Source organism: Carcharodon carcharias (assembly GCF_017639515.1).
Source record: "Carcharodon carcharias isolate sCarCar2 chromosome 36 unlocalized genomic scaffold, sCarCar2.pri SUPER_36_unloc_1, whole genome shotgun sequence".
In the NCBI taxonomy this organism is placed as follows: Eukaryota; Metazoa; Chordata; class Chondrichthyes; order Lamniformes; family Lamnidae; genus Carcharodon; species Carcharodon carcharias.
Window position 1 is genome coordinate 430,054 of NW_024470726.1, and position 17,423 is coordinate 447,476.

Consider the following 17,423-nt stretch of genomic DNA (forward strand, 5'->3'; position numbering starts at 1 on the left):
AACTGGACAGATTCATAGACAGTGTTGCGTTACTAATACAGCAGTGCACTGGACAGATTCATCGACAGTGCTACATTACTAATACAGCACAAAGCACTGGACAGATTCATAGACAGTGCTGCGTTACTAATACAGCACAGGGAACTGGACAGATTCATTGACAGTGCTGCATTATTAATACAGCACAGGGCACTGGACAGATTCATAGACAGTGTTGCATTACTAATACAGCACAGGGCACTGGACAGATTCATAGACAGTGCTACGTTACTAATACAGCACAGGGAACTGGACAGATTCATAGACAGTGTTGCATTACTAATACAGCACAGGGCACTGGACAGATTCATAGACAGTGTTGCGTTACTAATACAGCAGTGCACTGGACAGATTCATCGACAGTGCTACATTACTAATACAGCACAAAGCACTGGACAGATTCATAGACAGTGCTGCGTTACCAATACAGCACAAAGCACTGGACAGATTCATAGACAGTGCTGCGGTACTAATACAGCACAGGGCACTGGACAGATTCATAGACAGTGCTACGTTACTAATACAGCACAGGGAACTGGACAGATTCATTGACAGTGCTGCATTACTAATACAGCACAGGGCACTGGACAGATTCATAGACAGTGCTGCATTACTAATACAGCACAGGGCACTGGACAGATTCATAGACAGTGCTACGTTATTAATACAGCACAAGACAATGGTCAGATTCATAGACAGTGTTGCATTACTAATACAGCACAAAGCACTGGACAGATTCATAGACAGTGCTGTGGTACTAGTACAGCACAGGACACTGGACAGATTCATAGGCAGTGTCATAGAGTCAGAGGTATACAGTGCAGAAAAAGGCCCTTTGGCCTATCAAGTCTGCACCAGCCAACAAGTACCTAACTACTCTAATCCCATTTTCCAGCACTAGGCCCATAACCTTGTATGCCAAGGCATTGCAAGTGCCATCTAAATACTTCTTAAATGTTATGAAGGTTTCAGCCTCTACCACCCTTTTAGGCAGTGAGTTCCAGATTCCCACCACCCTCTGGGTGAAAAAATTCTTCCTCACATCCCCTCTAAACTTCCTGCCCCTTACCTTAAATCTATGCTCCTTGGTTATTGATCCCTCCACGAAGGGGAAAAGTTCCTTCCTGTCTACCCTACGTCCCTCAATTTTATACACCCTAATCATGTCCGCCCTCAATCTCCTCTGCTCCAAGGAAAATAACCCTAGTCTATCTAATTTCTCCTCATAGCTAAAACTCTCCAGCCCAGGCAACATCCTGGTAAATCTCCTCTGCACTCTCGCTAGTGCAATCACATCCTTCCTATAATGCGGATTCCAGAACTGCACACAATACTCTAGCTGTGGCCTAACCAGCGTTTTATAAAGTTCCAACATAACCTCCCTGCTCTTATATTCTACGCCTCGGCTAATAAAGGCAAGTATCCCATATGCCTTCTTAACCACCTTATCTACCTGTCCGGCTACCTTAAGGGACCGGCGGACTTGCACACCAAGGTCCCTCTGATCCTTGATACTACCCAGGATCCTACCATTCATCATGTATTCCTGTGTCTTGTTTGTCCTGCCCAAGTGCATCACCTCACACTTATCCGGATTAAATTCCATTTGCCACTGATCAGCCCGTCTATACCCTCCTGTAATCTAAGGCTATCCTCCTCACTATTTACCATCCCATCAATTTTCTTGTCATCCGCGAACTTACTGATCAACCCTCCTAAATTCAAATCTAAATTGTTTATATATATCACAAACACAGCAAGGGACCCAACACAAATCCCTGTGGAACCCCACTGGACACAGGCATCCAGTCACAAAAACACCCCTCAACCATCACTCTCTGCTTCCTGCCACTCAGCCAATTCTGGATCCAATTTGCCAAATTGCCTTGGATCCCATGGGCTCTTACCTTCGTTATCAGTCTCCCTTGCGGGACCTTATCAAAAGCCTTGCTGAAGTCCAAGTAGACTACGTCAAATGCATTGCCCTCATCTACACACATGGTCACCTCTTCGAAAAATTTAATCAAATTGGTCAGACATGACCTCCCCTTAACAAAACCATGCTGACTGTCCTTGATTAATCGCTGCCTCTCTAAATATAGATTAATTCTGTTTCTCAGAATTTCTTCCAATAGTTTCCGCACCACTGAGGCAGACTGACTGGCCTGTAGTTCCCTGGTTTATCCCTTCCTCCCTTCTGGAATAACGGTACCACATTGGCTGTCCTTCACTCCTCTGGCATCTCTCTTGTGGCCAGAGAGGTATTGAAAATTATTGCCAGCGCCCCTGCTATCTCCTCCCTTGCCTCACTCAACACCCTGGGATACATTTCATCCGGGCCGGGAGAGTTATCTACTTTTAAGCCTGCCAGACCACTTAGAACCTCCTCCCTTTCTATGCTAATTTCTTTAATTATATCACAGTCCTTCTGCTCGATTTCCATACCCACGTCATCTCTCTCACTTGTGAACACCGACACAAAGTATTCATTTAGAACCCTACCTACGTCTTCTGGCTCCACACACAAATTACCACTATGGTCTCTACTGGGCCTTACTCTTTCCCTAGTTATCCTCTTACTCTTAAAGTACTTATAAAATAATCCTTATTTTACCTGCCAATGTTTTTTCATGCCCCCTTTTTGCTCTCCTAACTTCCTATTTAAGTTTCCACCTACATTCTATACTCCTCTAGGGCTTCTGCTGTTTTGAGCCCTCGGTATCTGCCATAAGTCTCCCTTTTTCTCTTTATCCAATCCTGTAAATCCCTCGACATCCAGGGTTCCCTGGACTTGTTGGTCCCACCTTTATCTTTACTGGAATATGCTGGCCCTGTACTCTCCCATTTTCCTTCTTGAATGAATCTGACACAGACTTAGCTAAAAAAGTAGCTGCTCTGGCCAAATCATATCTGATCTTATTAAAATCGGCCTTCTGCCAATTTCTGGCCCATCCTTGTCCTTTTCCACAACAACCTTGAGTTATGAGCACTGTCTACAAAACGCTCCCCCACTGATACCTCTACTACTTGACCGGCTTCATTCCCTAAAATTAAGTCCCCCCTCTTGTTGGACCTTCTACGTATTGGCTTAAAAAGCTCTCCTGGATGCATGTTAAGAATTCCACTCCCTCTAAACCTATTACACTATGACTAGTTAATGTTGGGGAAGTTGAAATCCCCCACTATTACTACCCTATTATTTTTATATTTCCCTGAAATTTGCCTACATATCTGCTCTTCTATTTCTCTCTGACTGTTTGGGGGCCTATAGTACACTCCCAGCAATGTGATTGCTCTTTTTTTGTTTTTCAGTTCTACCCATATGGCTTCATTTGAGGAGCCTTCTAAGATGTCATCCCTCCTTACTGCTGTAATTGATTCCTTGATCAATATTGCGATACTCCCTCCTCTTTTACCTCCTTCCCTGTCTCGCCTGAAGACCCTATAACCTGGAATAATGAGCTGCCTATCCTGCCCCTCTCTCAGCCATGTCTCTGTGACAGCAATGACATCATACTTCTGTGTGTTAATTTGTGCCCTCAACTCATCTGCCTTAATCATCAGACTCCTTTCATTAAAATAAATACCATCCAACCTTGCCAAACTCCCTTGTACCTTAACTGGTCTATAATTTCTATGCCTTACAGACTCACTTGCTCTCTCTTCTAATTTTGGCTGTGCATCTCCCCCTACTGAACCTCCTCTCAGAATCCCATTCCCCTGCCAAGTTAATTTAAACCCTCCCCAACAGCACTAGCAAACCTCTCCTCAAGGTTGTTGGTCCCATTCTCCCATTGGTCTCATGCTATGTTAGTAATACAGCACAGGGCACAGGACAGATTCATAGACAGTGCTGCGTTACTAATACATCAAAAGGCACTGGACAGATTCATAGATTCATACACTGCCCTCCCTCAGCTGATGAATCAGTGCTCCTCCATGTTGAACACCACTTGCAGGAAGCACTGAGTGTGGCAAGGGCACAGAATGTACTCTGGGTGGGGGATTTCCATGTCCAAGAGTTACTTGGTAGCAGCACTACTGACCTAAAGGACAAGGTTGTTAGACTGGGTCTGCAGCAGATGGTGAGGGAACCAACAAGAGGGGAATACATACTTGACCTCATCCTCACCAACCTGCCTGCCACAGATGCATCTGTCCAAGACAATATCTGTAGGAGTGAACACCGCAGAATCATGGAGGCGAAATCCCACCTTCACATTGAGGATACCCTCCATCATGTTGTGCATCTCTACCACTGTGCTAAATGGGACAGATTTTGAACAGATCTAGGAACTCAAGACTGGGCACCCTAAAGGCACTGTGGGCCATCAGAAGCAGCAGAATTGTACTCGAACACAATCTGTAACCTCATGGCCCGGCATATCCCCCACTCTACCATTACCACCAAGCCAGGGGGTCAACCCTGGTTCAAAGAAGAGTGGAGGAGGGCATGCCAGGAGCAGCATCAGGCATAACTAAAAATGAGATGTTAACCTGGTGAAGCTATAAACACAGGTCAGCTTGTGTGCCAAACAGCATAAGCAGCAAGTGATAGACAGAGTTAAGCGATTCCACAACCAATGGATCAGATCTAAGCTCTGCGGTGCTGCCACATCCAGTCGTCAATGGTGGTGGACAATTAAACAGCTCACCAGAAGAGGAGGCTCCACAAATATCCCCATCCTCAATGATGGAGGAGCCCAGCACAACAGTGCAAAAGATAAGGCTGAAGTATTTGCTACAATCTTCAGCCAGAAGCGCCGAGTGGATGACCCATCTTGGCCTCCTTTGGAGGTCCCCAGCATTCACAGGTGCCAGCTTCAGCCAATTCGATTCACTCCACGTGATATCAAGAAACAGCTGAAGGCACTGGATACTGCAAAGGCTATGGGCCCTGACAATATTCCAGCAATAGTACTGAAGACTTGTGCTCCAGAACTTGCCATGCCCCTAGCCTAGCTGCTCCAGAACAGCTACAACATTGGCATCTACCCAATTATGTGGAAAATTGTTCAGATATGTCCTGTCCACAAAAAACAGGACAAATCCAACCTGGCCAATTACCGCCCCATCAGTAAAGTAGTGGAAGGGGTGATCAACAGAGATGTCAAGCAACGCTTGCTTAGCAATAACCTACTCACTGATGCCCAGTTTGGGTTCCACCAGGGCCACTCAGCTCCTGACCTCATTAAGCCTTGGTTCAAACATGGACAAAAGAGCTGAATTCCCAAGGTGAGGTGAGAGTGACTGCCCTTGACATCAAGGCTGCATTTGACTGAGCGTGGCATCAAGGAACCCCAGCAAAACTGGAGTCAATGGGAATCGGGGGAAAACTTTCCACTGGTTGGACTCATACTTAGCACAAAGGGAGATGGCTGTGGTTGTTGGGAGTCAGTCTTCTCAGCTTAGGACATCACTGCAGGAGTTCCTCAGGGTAGTGTCCTAGGCCCGATCATCTTCAGTTACTTCATCAATGACCTTCCTTCCATCATAAGGGCAGAAATGGGGCTGATGATTGCACAACGTTCAGCACCATTCGTGACTCCTCAGATTTGAAGCGGTCAATGTCCAAATGCAGCAAGACCTGGACAATATCCATGCTTGGGCTGACAAGTGGCAAGTAATATTTGCGCCACGCAAGTGTCAGGCAATGACCAACTCCAACAAGAGAGAATCCAACCATTGCCCCTTGATGTTCAATGGCATTACTAACACTGAATCCCCCACTATCAACAACCTGGGGTTACCACTGCCCAGAAACTGAACTGGACTAGCCATATAAATACCGTGGCTACAAGAGCAGGTCAGAGGCTAGGAATAATGGGATAAGTAACTCACCTCCTGAATTCCCAAAGCCTGTCCACCATCTACAAGTCAGGAGTGTGATGGAATACTCCCCACTTGCCTCGATTAAGTGCAGCTCCCACAGCACTCAAAAAGCTTGACACTGTCCAAGACAAATCAGCCCGCTTGATTGGCACCACATCCACAAACATTCACTCCCTCCACCATCGGTGTACAGTAGCAGCAGAGTGTACCATCTACAAGATGCACTGCAGGAATTCACCAAGGCTCCTTCGACAGCACCTTCCAAACCACGACCACTACCATCTAGAAGGACAAGGATAGCAAATAGATGGGAACACCATCACCTGCAAGTTCCCCTCCAAACCACTCACCATCCTGACTTGGAAATAAAGCGTCACCCTTCACTGTCGCTGGGTCAAAATCCTGGAACACCCTTCCTAACAGCATTGTGGGTGTACCTACACCACAGGGACTGCAGCGGTTCAAGAAAGCAGCTCATCTCCACCTTCTCAAGGGCAACTAGGAATGAGAAATTAATGCTGGCCCAGCCAGCGAAGCCCACATCTGGTGAATGAATAAATAAATAAAAAATACAGCACAGGGCACTGGACAGATTCATTTGACTGCCAGTGATTGCCACGTTTCAAAGTGATGTCACAGTGAATAGACAATTTTTAAAAAGCCACAAATCCCTATTCAATGCCAGTTATTTCTAATTCTGGTGACAGATCTTTTTTCAGTCTTTGGAATGAATGTTATTCAGGCTCCATATGTTCATCAGGAATTTTTTTTTTTTTGAAAATGCATGGTGCTGAAGCACACAGATATGGATGGCCACAGATTTGATCGCTGCTCTGAATTGAGCTAGCACCTCAGGTGGAGCAGCAGCAGGGATGGAATTGCTGTAGCTGTCGAGGCTGAGGGTTGGGGTGGAGCAGGTAGGTGTGTATATTATGGCTAAAAGAAAAAGAAACCAAATGACTTGCTCTGTCTCTTCTAAACATGATCCTACTCTTGGCACCAACTCCTCCACTCTGCCACCACAAGTCTATCAGGCTAGGCTGCCAGGCAGCCCATGGGCAATTAGCTCAATGCTCACCCTTCTCATCTTCCACGCAGAGAATGGCAACTTAGGTGAGGCACTCTTACCCCAGCCAGCACCGGCATCCGTCACAACAAGGAGAAGAGGGGAGAAAGATTTTTTAATTTAAAACAAGACCACAGGCCTGTGCTCGTCTTTCAAAGATCGTGCAGCTGCCTGGCACTTTAACTCTGCTGGAACACAGTTCCAAAATGATCAAAGGTTGCTTTACCATCCGACCGTTAAAACATTCTCACCTACACCCCAAGGTCCGTCTAGTTTTCAACATTATGAACTGTTTCACATTTGAAACAACAGTCCAGCCTCTACCTACATAATGAGAAACACTGCAATCCTAAAGCAATCCATTGTGAGCAGCACTTTAAGCTACCTTACGACATGCTGTAAGTTATTTATCGGCACTCTCTACCCTTCCCCCAAAAAACTCCCTTACAAAATGATCAAAAGAAATGTCAAATATAACACGAGCAGCTATTTCTCATGGTGCAGAAAGCGTAAAGGACACCAGCAACGAGCTTGCACCTTTCCGTTTTTAACCCAAGGACACAGAGGATGAGAGGTAACGCCCCGCCATTGACCTCACCTGAAATCTGATGACCAGTCCTGATGGGATCCGAAACCAACTCTCTCTCCCGCTACAGATACTGCCTGGCCTGCGGAGTGCTTTTATTTCTGGGACCGTGCTGGTTTGTATGGCTCAGAGGCAGTGATTTGACCTCAAACATCGCAGGGGAGCTCCAGATGCTTCTCCAAATACCAACACAGGCACACACGCAAATCCTCACTTAAAATTCAGTAGGAGGCTCATGTAGCGACTCAATAACATTATTATGCAAGGCCACTAAAATCTTTGGAAATCAAGACCACGTTGCAGTGGAAAGCACAGTGCAGTGACCCGGATTCCAAACAGGCAAATGTCCTTCTTCCATCCTGTCAATACTGCCAGGTCTTTAGAGTAACGTCTCATGAAAGAGAATTAATAATTACTGCAAGTGAGAAGAATCTAAACACTTCCATTAAAGGAATTGCTGCTGCACCCTTGGTTATGGCTTTCCAAAGTTCCCACTTCACTCCCTCTCTCTCTCTCTGGAGCACTGCAATGGGTTACAGGGTTATAGTAGAGTCTCAGGTGCCCTAATCTCTGCCCAGCTAAGTGATCTCATCATGGGTTCAATGGAGATGCCCCCATTGGCAAACGGTCCGCGGCAATGAGAATGGAAGGGTGAAGACAAGAACAGAAACACGGACTGACTCCAATTTTTTGTTTTATTGATTTACGGGATGTGGGTGTCACTGGGCTGGGCCAGCATTTATTGCCCATCCCTAACTGCCTGTTGAGAAGGTGGTGGTGAGCTGCCTTCTTGAACCGCTGCAGTCCCTGTGGTGTAGGTACACCCACCGTGCTGTTGGGGAGGGAGTTCCAGGATTTTGAGCCAGCGACAGTGAAGGAACGGCCGGTATATTTCCAAGTCAGAATGGTGAGTGGCTTAAAACATAGAACATAGAAAATAGGAGCAGGAGTAGGCCATTCGGCCCTTCTAGCCTGCTCTGCCATTCAACATGATCATGGCTGATCCTCTTAATTCAATGCCGTACTTCCGCTCTCTCCCCATACCCCTGGACGCCTTTAGAGTCTAGAAGTCTATCTACTTCCTCCTTAAATATATTCAGTGACTTGGCCTCCACAGTCCTCTGTGGTACAGAATTCCACAGGTTCACCACCCTCTGAGTGAAGAAGTTTCTTCACATCCCAGTCCTAAATGGTCTACCCTGTATCCTGAGACTGTGACCCCTTGTTCTAGAACACCACAGAGGAAACATCATCCCGAATCCCGTCTGTCCATCCCAGCCTGAATTGTATACGTTTCAATGAGATCCCCTCTCATTCTTCTAAACTCCAGTGAATACAGGCCTAGTCAGCCCAACCTCTCCTCATACGACAATCCTGCCATCCCCAGGAATCAGTCTGGTGAACCTTCGCTGCTCTCCCTCTTTGACAAGTATTTCCTTTCTTAGGTAAGGAGACCAAAACTACACACGATACGCCAGGTGTGGTCTCACCAAGGCCCTGTACAGCTGCAGTAAGACATCCTTGCTCCTATACTCAAGTCCTCTCGCAATGAAGGCCAACACACCATTTGCTTCTTAACTGCTTGCTGCACCAGCATGCTTGCTTTCAGTGATTGGTGTAGAAGGACACCCAGGTCCCTTTGCACATCAACATTTCCCAGTCTATCACCATTTAAATAATATTCTGCCATTCTGTTTTTCCTACCAAAGTGGATAACTTCACATTTATCCACGTTATACTGTGTCTGCCATGCATTTGCCCACTCACTCAACTTGTCTAAATCGCCTTGAAGCCTCTTAACATCCTCCTCACCACTCACATTCCCACCTAGTTTTGTGTTGTCAGCAAACTTGGAAATATTACATTTGGTTCCCTCATCCAAATCATTGATATATATTGTGAATAGCTGGGGCCCAAGGCACTGATCCCGTCTAGTCACCACCTGCCACTCCGAAAAAGACCCATTTATTCCTACTCTGTTTCCTGTCTGCTAGCCAATTCTCAAGTCATGCAAATATATTGCCCCCAATCCCATGTGCTTTAATTTTTCACACTAACCTCTTATGTGGGACTTTATCAAAAGCTTTCTGAAAACCCAAAGACACATCTACTGGTTCTCCCTTATCTATTCTGCCAGTTACATCCTCAAAAAACTCCAGTAGGTTTGTCAGACATGATTTCCCTTTCATAAATCCATGTTGACTTTGTCTAATCCTGTTGATATTTTCTAAGTGTCCTGTTGTCACATCCTTTATAATAGACTCCAGCATTTTCCCTACCACTGAGGTTAGGCTAACTGGTCTGTACTTCGCTGTTTTCTCCCTCCCTCCTTTTTTAAATAGCGGGGTTACATTTGCCACCCTCCAATCTGCCAGGACTGTTCCAGAATCTACAGAATTTAGGAAGATGGCAACCAACACATCAATTATTTCTATGGCTATCTCCTTTAGTCCCCTGGGATGTAGATTATCGGGCCCTGGGGATTTATCGGCTTTCAGTCCCATTAATTTCTCCAGCACTTTTTTTTTTTAGTAATACTAGTTTCCTTCAATTCCTCCTTCTCAACAGACCCTCGGTTCCTCAGTACTTCTGGGAAGTTATTTGTGCCTTTCTTGGAGAGGCTCAGTCAACACAAGTCAGCCCATTGGAAGATTAAAATTCCCGGGCAACTATAGTGTTAGTGCATGGGTCAAGATGTCCAAAGCATCTCCATTAACAACCATGGCTAATGTCTCAACATTCACCACTGACAGTATCAGAAAGTGCACCATTAAGGGTTGGGGGGGGGGGGGGGGGGGAGAAAGAGTGGTGAGGTTTTGGAGAGAAAGAGAGACGGTGTGGCAGGGAGAGTGTGGGAGAGCGGTGGGGGATAGGGAAATGTGGAGTGGGGAATTGGGACGGTGGGGGAAAAGGCAGTTTCCTGGCCCCAGTTCCCAGTTCTAGTCATCGGTTCGCAATCCAGGTCACTGATTCCAATCCCCGCTTCCCTTTCCTTGGTTCCCAAGGTCTGGTCCCATTCTTCAGTCCCAGTCTCTGGTTTCCCAGTCCCTGGATCACAGTCCCCGTTTACAAGTCCAAGTCCCTGGATCCCATTCCCCAGATTCCAGTCCCATTCCCCAGTTTCCCAGTCCAAGACCCAGATCCCAGTCCCAGTCCTCAGATCCCATTCAGCAGATCTCAGTCCCCAGTTCCCAATCCTCAGATTCAATCCCCCGGTTTCCCAGTCCCCGGATCCCATTTCCCAGAATCTAGACCCCGGTTCTGGATCCCAGTACCTGGGTCCTGCTCCCCGACTCCCAGTCTCCAGTCCCGGTTTCCAGTCTGCAGTCCCAGTTTCCAGTCCTCAGATCCCACTCCTGGTTTCCAGATCCCAGAACCCAGTTGCTGATCCCCAGTCTCCAGTCTCAGTCCTCAGATCCCATTCCCCGGTTTCCCAGGTCCCCGGTTCCCAATCACCAGATCCCTGTCCCACGGTTTCCTATTCCCCAAATCCCAGTACCCGGCTCCTGTTCCCCAGTTCCCAGTCTCCAGTCCCTGGTTCCCAGTCCAGGCTTCCAGATCCCAGTCCCCAGCTCCTGTTCCCCGGCTCCAAATCTCTAGTCCCAGTTTCCAGATCCCGGTCCCTGCTTCCCAGTTGCTGGTCCCCAGTCCTCACATCTCATTGCCGGCTCCCACTCCCTGGTCCCCAACCCTCAGATCCCATTCCCAGTTCCCATTCCCTGGATTCCATTCCTAGCCGCCAGATCCCAGTCCCCGGTTCCTAGATCCCTGTCCCCGGTTCCCATTCCCAGTCCCCTGAACCCTGATCCCATTCGCGGTTTCCACTCCCAGTCCCCAGATCCCAGTTTCTATTCCCAGTCCCCGGATCCCAGTCTCTTGATCCCTGATCCCATTCTCAGGATCCCCATCTCATTCCTAGTTCCCGGTTCCTATTCTCAGTCTCCTGATCCCAGATCCCATTCCCACTACCGGTTCCCATCCCCATTCCTGATCCCAGATCCCACTCCCAGCTCCCATTCCCTGATCCCAGATCCTATTCCCACTACCCAGATCCCACTCTCGGTTCCCATTCCCAGTCCCCTGATCCCAGATCCCACTCCCGGTCCCTGGATCCCAGATTCCAGTCCCCATTCCCGCTGCTCTCCCTCTAACCTCGGCCATATCCCTGGGTGTGTTTGACGAAACTCTTCACCATGGCCTCCACCGCCTCCCTCAGCACTGCCCAGCTCCGCTCATCAGCCGCTCCGGCACCGGGGACCGGGCCTGCGACAGGCCCGAGCGCTGAGCCCGAGGCCCCGGGCAGGAGGCCACGTAAATTGCCGCCAGGTGAGGACGACTGAGGCCGGAGAGACTCCATCAGAGAGAGCGGGGCCGGGAATCTTGGAGGGGAACTTGCAGGTGGTGGTGTTCCCATGTTTCTGCTGCCCTTGTCCTTCTAGGTGGTAGCGGTTGTGGGTTTGGAAGGTGCTGTCTAAGGAGCCTTGGTGAGTTGCTGCAGTGCATCTTGTAGATGGTACACACACTGCTGCTACTGTGCGTCGGTGGTGGAAAGTGTGAATGTTTGTGGATGGGGTGCCAATCAAGAGGGGCTGCTTTGTCCTGGATGGTGTCGAGCTTCTTGAGTGTTGTGGGAGCTGCACTCAACCAGGCAAGTGAAGAGTGTTCCATCACACTCCTGACTTGTGCCTTGTAGATGGTGGACAGGCTTTTGGGAGTCAGGAGGTGAGAACTCACCGCAGGATTCCTGGAAAGTCACTGTGTTTGGGTGGTATTAGGCTCAGCTAGTGTTGCCCATTAGCACCCCAGGAGTCTGCCAATGCCTACTGTCTGGCTTCATGTGCAAACAATGGTCCCTTGACTGTATGGGAGGGCACCACAGCCAAATATTTTAGATGCTAGGAGATCAAATTGAACTGCTGGTATGAGCTACACAACCACCATGGCAGTTTGAGTGGGCCAGCTGCTAATCTAGGGTGGACACGCTTTGGTAATGAGCACAGCATTGCAACACACAAGTTACGTTTCTTGGTATGGTGGTTGGGGCAGTATTGAAGCAGCTTTACTCTATAGATAATCCATCTGCGCTAATGTCTTGTCAATTACACTGTTAAGTTTAAGAGAAAGAGATGGTGGTATTAATTGTCTTGGTGAGCACATATAAAGAGGATATTGCAGTGCTCCTTTAATCAGTTAATTAGTTTATATTTGTTTATTGGTTTTCAGAAGACCATATAAATAAGGGATAGCTGGGACACTGGGCAGTGTTGGAAGAGAGCTGTGAGACTGAACAAGTCAAGAAACTCTCCCACTAAAGAAAACCCTTGTGTCTTGGTTTCGGCTTCACCAATTGGCTTGGATCCTATTAACGATCCGCACCCAGCATCGGACTGCATGATGAAACAACGTCGGGTGGGCAGCGGGGTTTATTCTGCATTTAGCCAGTGCTGTACCCGCCCTGGAAGCGTTTGTAAGAACATCTTTCGAAAATGAGCAGGCGACCTGGATGCGGGGAAAGGTGGGAATGCATCTGCTGGCGAAGTCCAAGAGGGGGTAGTGGTGGATGGTGGTGAGTGGTACAAAGGTTAGACCCTAGAGGCTACCTAGCAAGCAGCACCAAGTACCACCACTAATGTGAAAAACTGATATTGGCTAATTCAGCACAGTCACAACAAATCTACCAAGCTGTAGCCATTACAAGAAAAGGTTACAAGAACAGTTCACCCACTGTGGAGCGCTAATAACCCGTGACTATGCCGTTATGAAATTTAGTGACACCACCTTTTCTCATCAGCCCTTTTAAGAAAAGCCCATGGCTTGCCCCGTACACACCTGAGGTTGTTTTGGTAGACGTTGAAGAAACCAGCCCTGTAAGGTTCATTACCCCTGCAGGCGCAATGATGAACTGAGGTGTGGCGACAGCGACTGAGTTCGTCCTCTCTGGATTTGTGTTCACTTGATTCTGCATGGCTTCCTGTGAAGGGCACAAAGCAAACCATTTACACGAGGCTCCCTGCAGCCTGCTCAGGCAGAATCAATGCCTTCAGGGTCACAAGCCAGCATGTTAGAGATCCAGGTTTTGAGTAACAAACAGCACGTTACGAGGCTGGACCACATGGTGCTTCAATGTCAAAAACAGCATCCCACAGACAATCTCACACAGAGGGGTCAGGGGACGCGGGGAATGTTTCAAAAAATTCACACTGAGACAGTAAGCAATGCTCGTCTGGGACCTGGAATTACAGCATATCATAGGGCAGCTCTGGTGAGGATCCTTTGACACATCTAAGGACTTTCACAGTACCAGATCAGAGACGGCTTTACCCTACAGTTCTTTGATAGAGTTGACAGCGTAGAGAGCCCGCCAGCCGCATTTAATAGGACAGCGAATACGGAGACGTAAAATATTATATCATTCTGGTGTTATTTTATATCATTTTAATGATTTTGATGTTGCTTTATTTAAGATCAATATTACATTAATGGGTTATTATTTTACACACTGTATGATTTTATGTTAAGTGAGTTAAGTTCCTGGATGAGGAACTTCAGTGATGAAGACAAATTGGAGTAGTTGAAACCTGTTCTCCTTGGAGAAAGAGAAGGTTGAGAGGAGGTTTATAGAGGAATTCAAAATCATGAGGGGTCTGGGCAGAGTAGAGAAGGAGAAATTGTTCCCACTGGTGGAAAGATCGACAACGAGAGGGCCCAGATTTAAAACAATTGGCAAAAGAAACAAAAGCAACGCGAGGAAAAACCTTTTGATGCAGCGAGTGGTTAGGGTCTGGAATGCAGTGCCCGAGAGTGGAGTGGAGGCAGGTTCAATCGAAGCATTCAAAAGGGAATCAGACTGTTATCTGAAAAGGAGGAATGTGCAGGGTGACGGGGAGAAGGCAAGAGAATGGAACTAAAGGATTTGCTCATTTAGAGAGCTGGTGCAGGCACAATGGGCCAAATGGCCTCCTTCAGCACTGTAACAATTCTGTGATTCTACACTGAAACATGCCAAGCTCCTGAAATGCTGAACACTGACACAGAAATTATCCACCTTAGCACCAACGTCTTTCACCTTCTCAAGAACAAAAGCTAAAAGCAAAGCTTCTAATACAAAATATTATACAGTATTTGCAGCACAGAAACAGGCCATTCAGTCCATTGCACCATTTATTCTCCGCATGGGCTGCCTCCTGTCTTTCTTCATCTCACCCTACCTGCATATCCTTATATTCCTTTCTCCCCCACGTGCTTATCTAGCTTTTCCTTAAGTGCATCTATGCTATATGCCCCAACCTCACCATGTGGTAGCGACTGCAATGTTCTCACTGCAATCTGGGTAAAGAAGCTTTTCCTAGAGTTCCTTATTGGATTTATTAATGACTGACTATCTTATATTTATGACCGCCTAGTTTTGGTCTCCCCACAAGTGGAAACGTCTTTGTTATGCCTACCTGATTGAAGCCCTCAGCCAGGTTGCCCCTCAGCTTTCTAAAGGACGTATCCTTGGTTGCCTCCAGTAATCTGCTGTCAAAGCCCTTCAACCATTTTATCTCGCTCACCCAGAGCGAAAAACCCCAGCCCTCTTCCTAGTACAGAATTCCAATATTGTTTGAACTAATTTTGTACCCTGGCCTTAACCCTATTCCAGGCAACCTGTTCAATGTATTTGCACTTGCTGGGGTTAAGTTCCAGAGACATGGGCAGGCATCTCTGGCACCTTAAATATAAGCGGTGAGTATTGGCAGGCAATTCATCCTGAGTTTCTTGTTGCATTTATCAGTGACCATCTTATATTTATGGCCCCTAGTTCTGGTCTTTCCCTGCACCCACACCCCTCCCCACAAGTGGAAACATCATCTCTCTGTCTAACCAACAAACCCTATCAGAATTTTAAAGGCCTCAATCAGATCACCACCTCAGTCATCTCTTTTCTAGAGAGAAGAGCCCCAGCCCAGTCCAATTTTCTTGATAGGTAAGGATTATTTGTGACAACTGAACTTCAAGACGCTTTATTATTGAACTGAGCATGTGTGGCAATATTTCATTAAATCCATACAGTCATTAACAGGCTTACCAAAGTTTACTGGCTTGGCACAGAAATATGGGTAGTGACGTTAGTGAGTGCACAGCTGGGCTGCAGATGTTAAAATATTGCCTCAATTATTATGTCTAATTGTTGAGATGCAATGGGAGGCCACAGAATTCACTTGGAATTATTTTTGAAAATACACTTACTGTAACATCTCAGTTACTGGCGTTAGGAAGGGGGTCCTGGTGGATAATGGAAACTGTTTTAAGATAATGGAGAGTCCGCAAGTCACAGCCTTTCTTACTCTTCTGAGCAACCAATTAAACTAAATTAAGAAAACGACAGGCAAAGTAGGGGGCAGCCCCTTAAAATGATACTGCAAAAGAAAACCAAAAGCGCAAAGGAAACTTACAACATCAAATCAAAATGTGATTAGAAGGATCAATGAAGTACCCCAGCACTGGGCATGGAAGGCCTCGACGGTGCCAGCGGACACCGCATGCTCCCTCTCCAGGGACATCCGGCCAGGAAAGTAGCCGCGGAGGAGGGACAGGCAGTCGGGCCGGACAACCCCCTCGATCACCCACTGCCTGGCCCTGTTGATGGCCAACATGGCCAGACCCAGGAGCTGGTTCACGAGGAGGCCCTCCTCCCTCCCCGCCACCCACCTCCCTCCCTCCGCACCAGACAGCCTTTTTTAACAAACTTGATTAACTTCCCAGATTCATTTTAAATAAGGTTACTTCTTTAACAAATTCTGACAGACCCAATTCCCGCCAGGGTCCTGGTGGATAATGGAGGACGCGTGTACGATGGGACGGTCAAGGTTGCACTGTGACAGACAGTGGGCAAACTTGCAGCAAGGTATATCTCTATTATTGATCCAGTAAGAAACTGTTACGTTAAGGAAGGAAAAGTGGACATTGCACCTAGATAAAAGCAAAATACTGTGGATGCTGGAAATCTGAAACAAAAACAAAAACAGCTGGAAATCTCCACCATCCCCACCCCCTTTCCAATCCCCCCTTTTCCAAAAATTTATAATTTCTTAAAGGTTTTTTTTATATTTTTTTTCTCTTCCCACCTATTTCTATTATTTTTAAATTTATTTCCATTCATTGTTTTATCTCCACCTATTTCAATCCCTTCCCCCCACCACCCCACCCGGGCCACCTGCCACTTGCTCATCCTGCTTTCTACCCTTAAATGTAACCATTAGCACATCCTTTAGATAATATCACCAAGGTCAACACCCCTTTGTCCTTTTGTCTATGACATCTTTGGCAATCTCCACCTATCACTGACCCTCTATCCAGCTCTACCTGTCCCACCTGCCCCCCACCTCTCAACCAGTTTATATTTCACCTCATTTCTACTTTTCCTTAGTTCTGGTGAAGAGTCATATGGACTGGAAACCTTAACTGTGTTCCTCTCCGTCGATGCTGTCAGACCTGCTGAGTTTTTCCAGCTATTTTTGTTTCTGTTTTGGACATTGCACTCACCCAGCTATACTATTAAAAATCTTGCAAATGTGCACAGTGCTTGTCCAACCTCTTGTTGTCAAAATGTCTGGTCATGCTTTTAAGCCAACATTGAACAACAGCACAGCCTGCTCATGAAAAGGAGACCTTGCGTGTAAACAATTGCCTGTCACAATTTAACTGCAGGCTGAGTTCACCAGGTGGAATGAGTTTTGGAAGTCTCATTACATCACCATCTTTTGCCTGGATTACAACATGTTAATCAACTGACCACGAGTAACACCAAGAGTTAGTAAGTATAGAACATGCTGATACCTATTATAAAGAATTCACCACTGAAGAATGGACTTGCACCCCAAGTCGCCATTTAGTTCCCCTCCAGTTTTCTCCCCAGTT

At 46.9% G+C, this 17,423-nt stretch overlaps 1 protein-coding gene across 3 annotated transcripts in view; it reads right to left on the reverse strand.

Annotated features, from left to right (window-relative positions):
* LOC121274344 (GA-binding protein subunit beta-1-like) overlaps window positions 1-17,423 on the reverse strand; it is a 38,542-nt gene that overhangs the window by 10,669 nt on the left and 10,450 nt on the right. For all 3 annotated transcript variants that reach the window (XM_041181607.1, XM_041181606.1, XM_041181608.1), the window contains one exon: window positions 13,353-13,494. In XM_041181607.1, coding sequence (XP_041037541.1) covers window positions 13,353-13,494 — 142 coding nt within the window. The remainder of the gene's footprint in view (window positions 1-13,352; window positions 13,495-17,423) is intronic.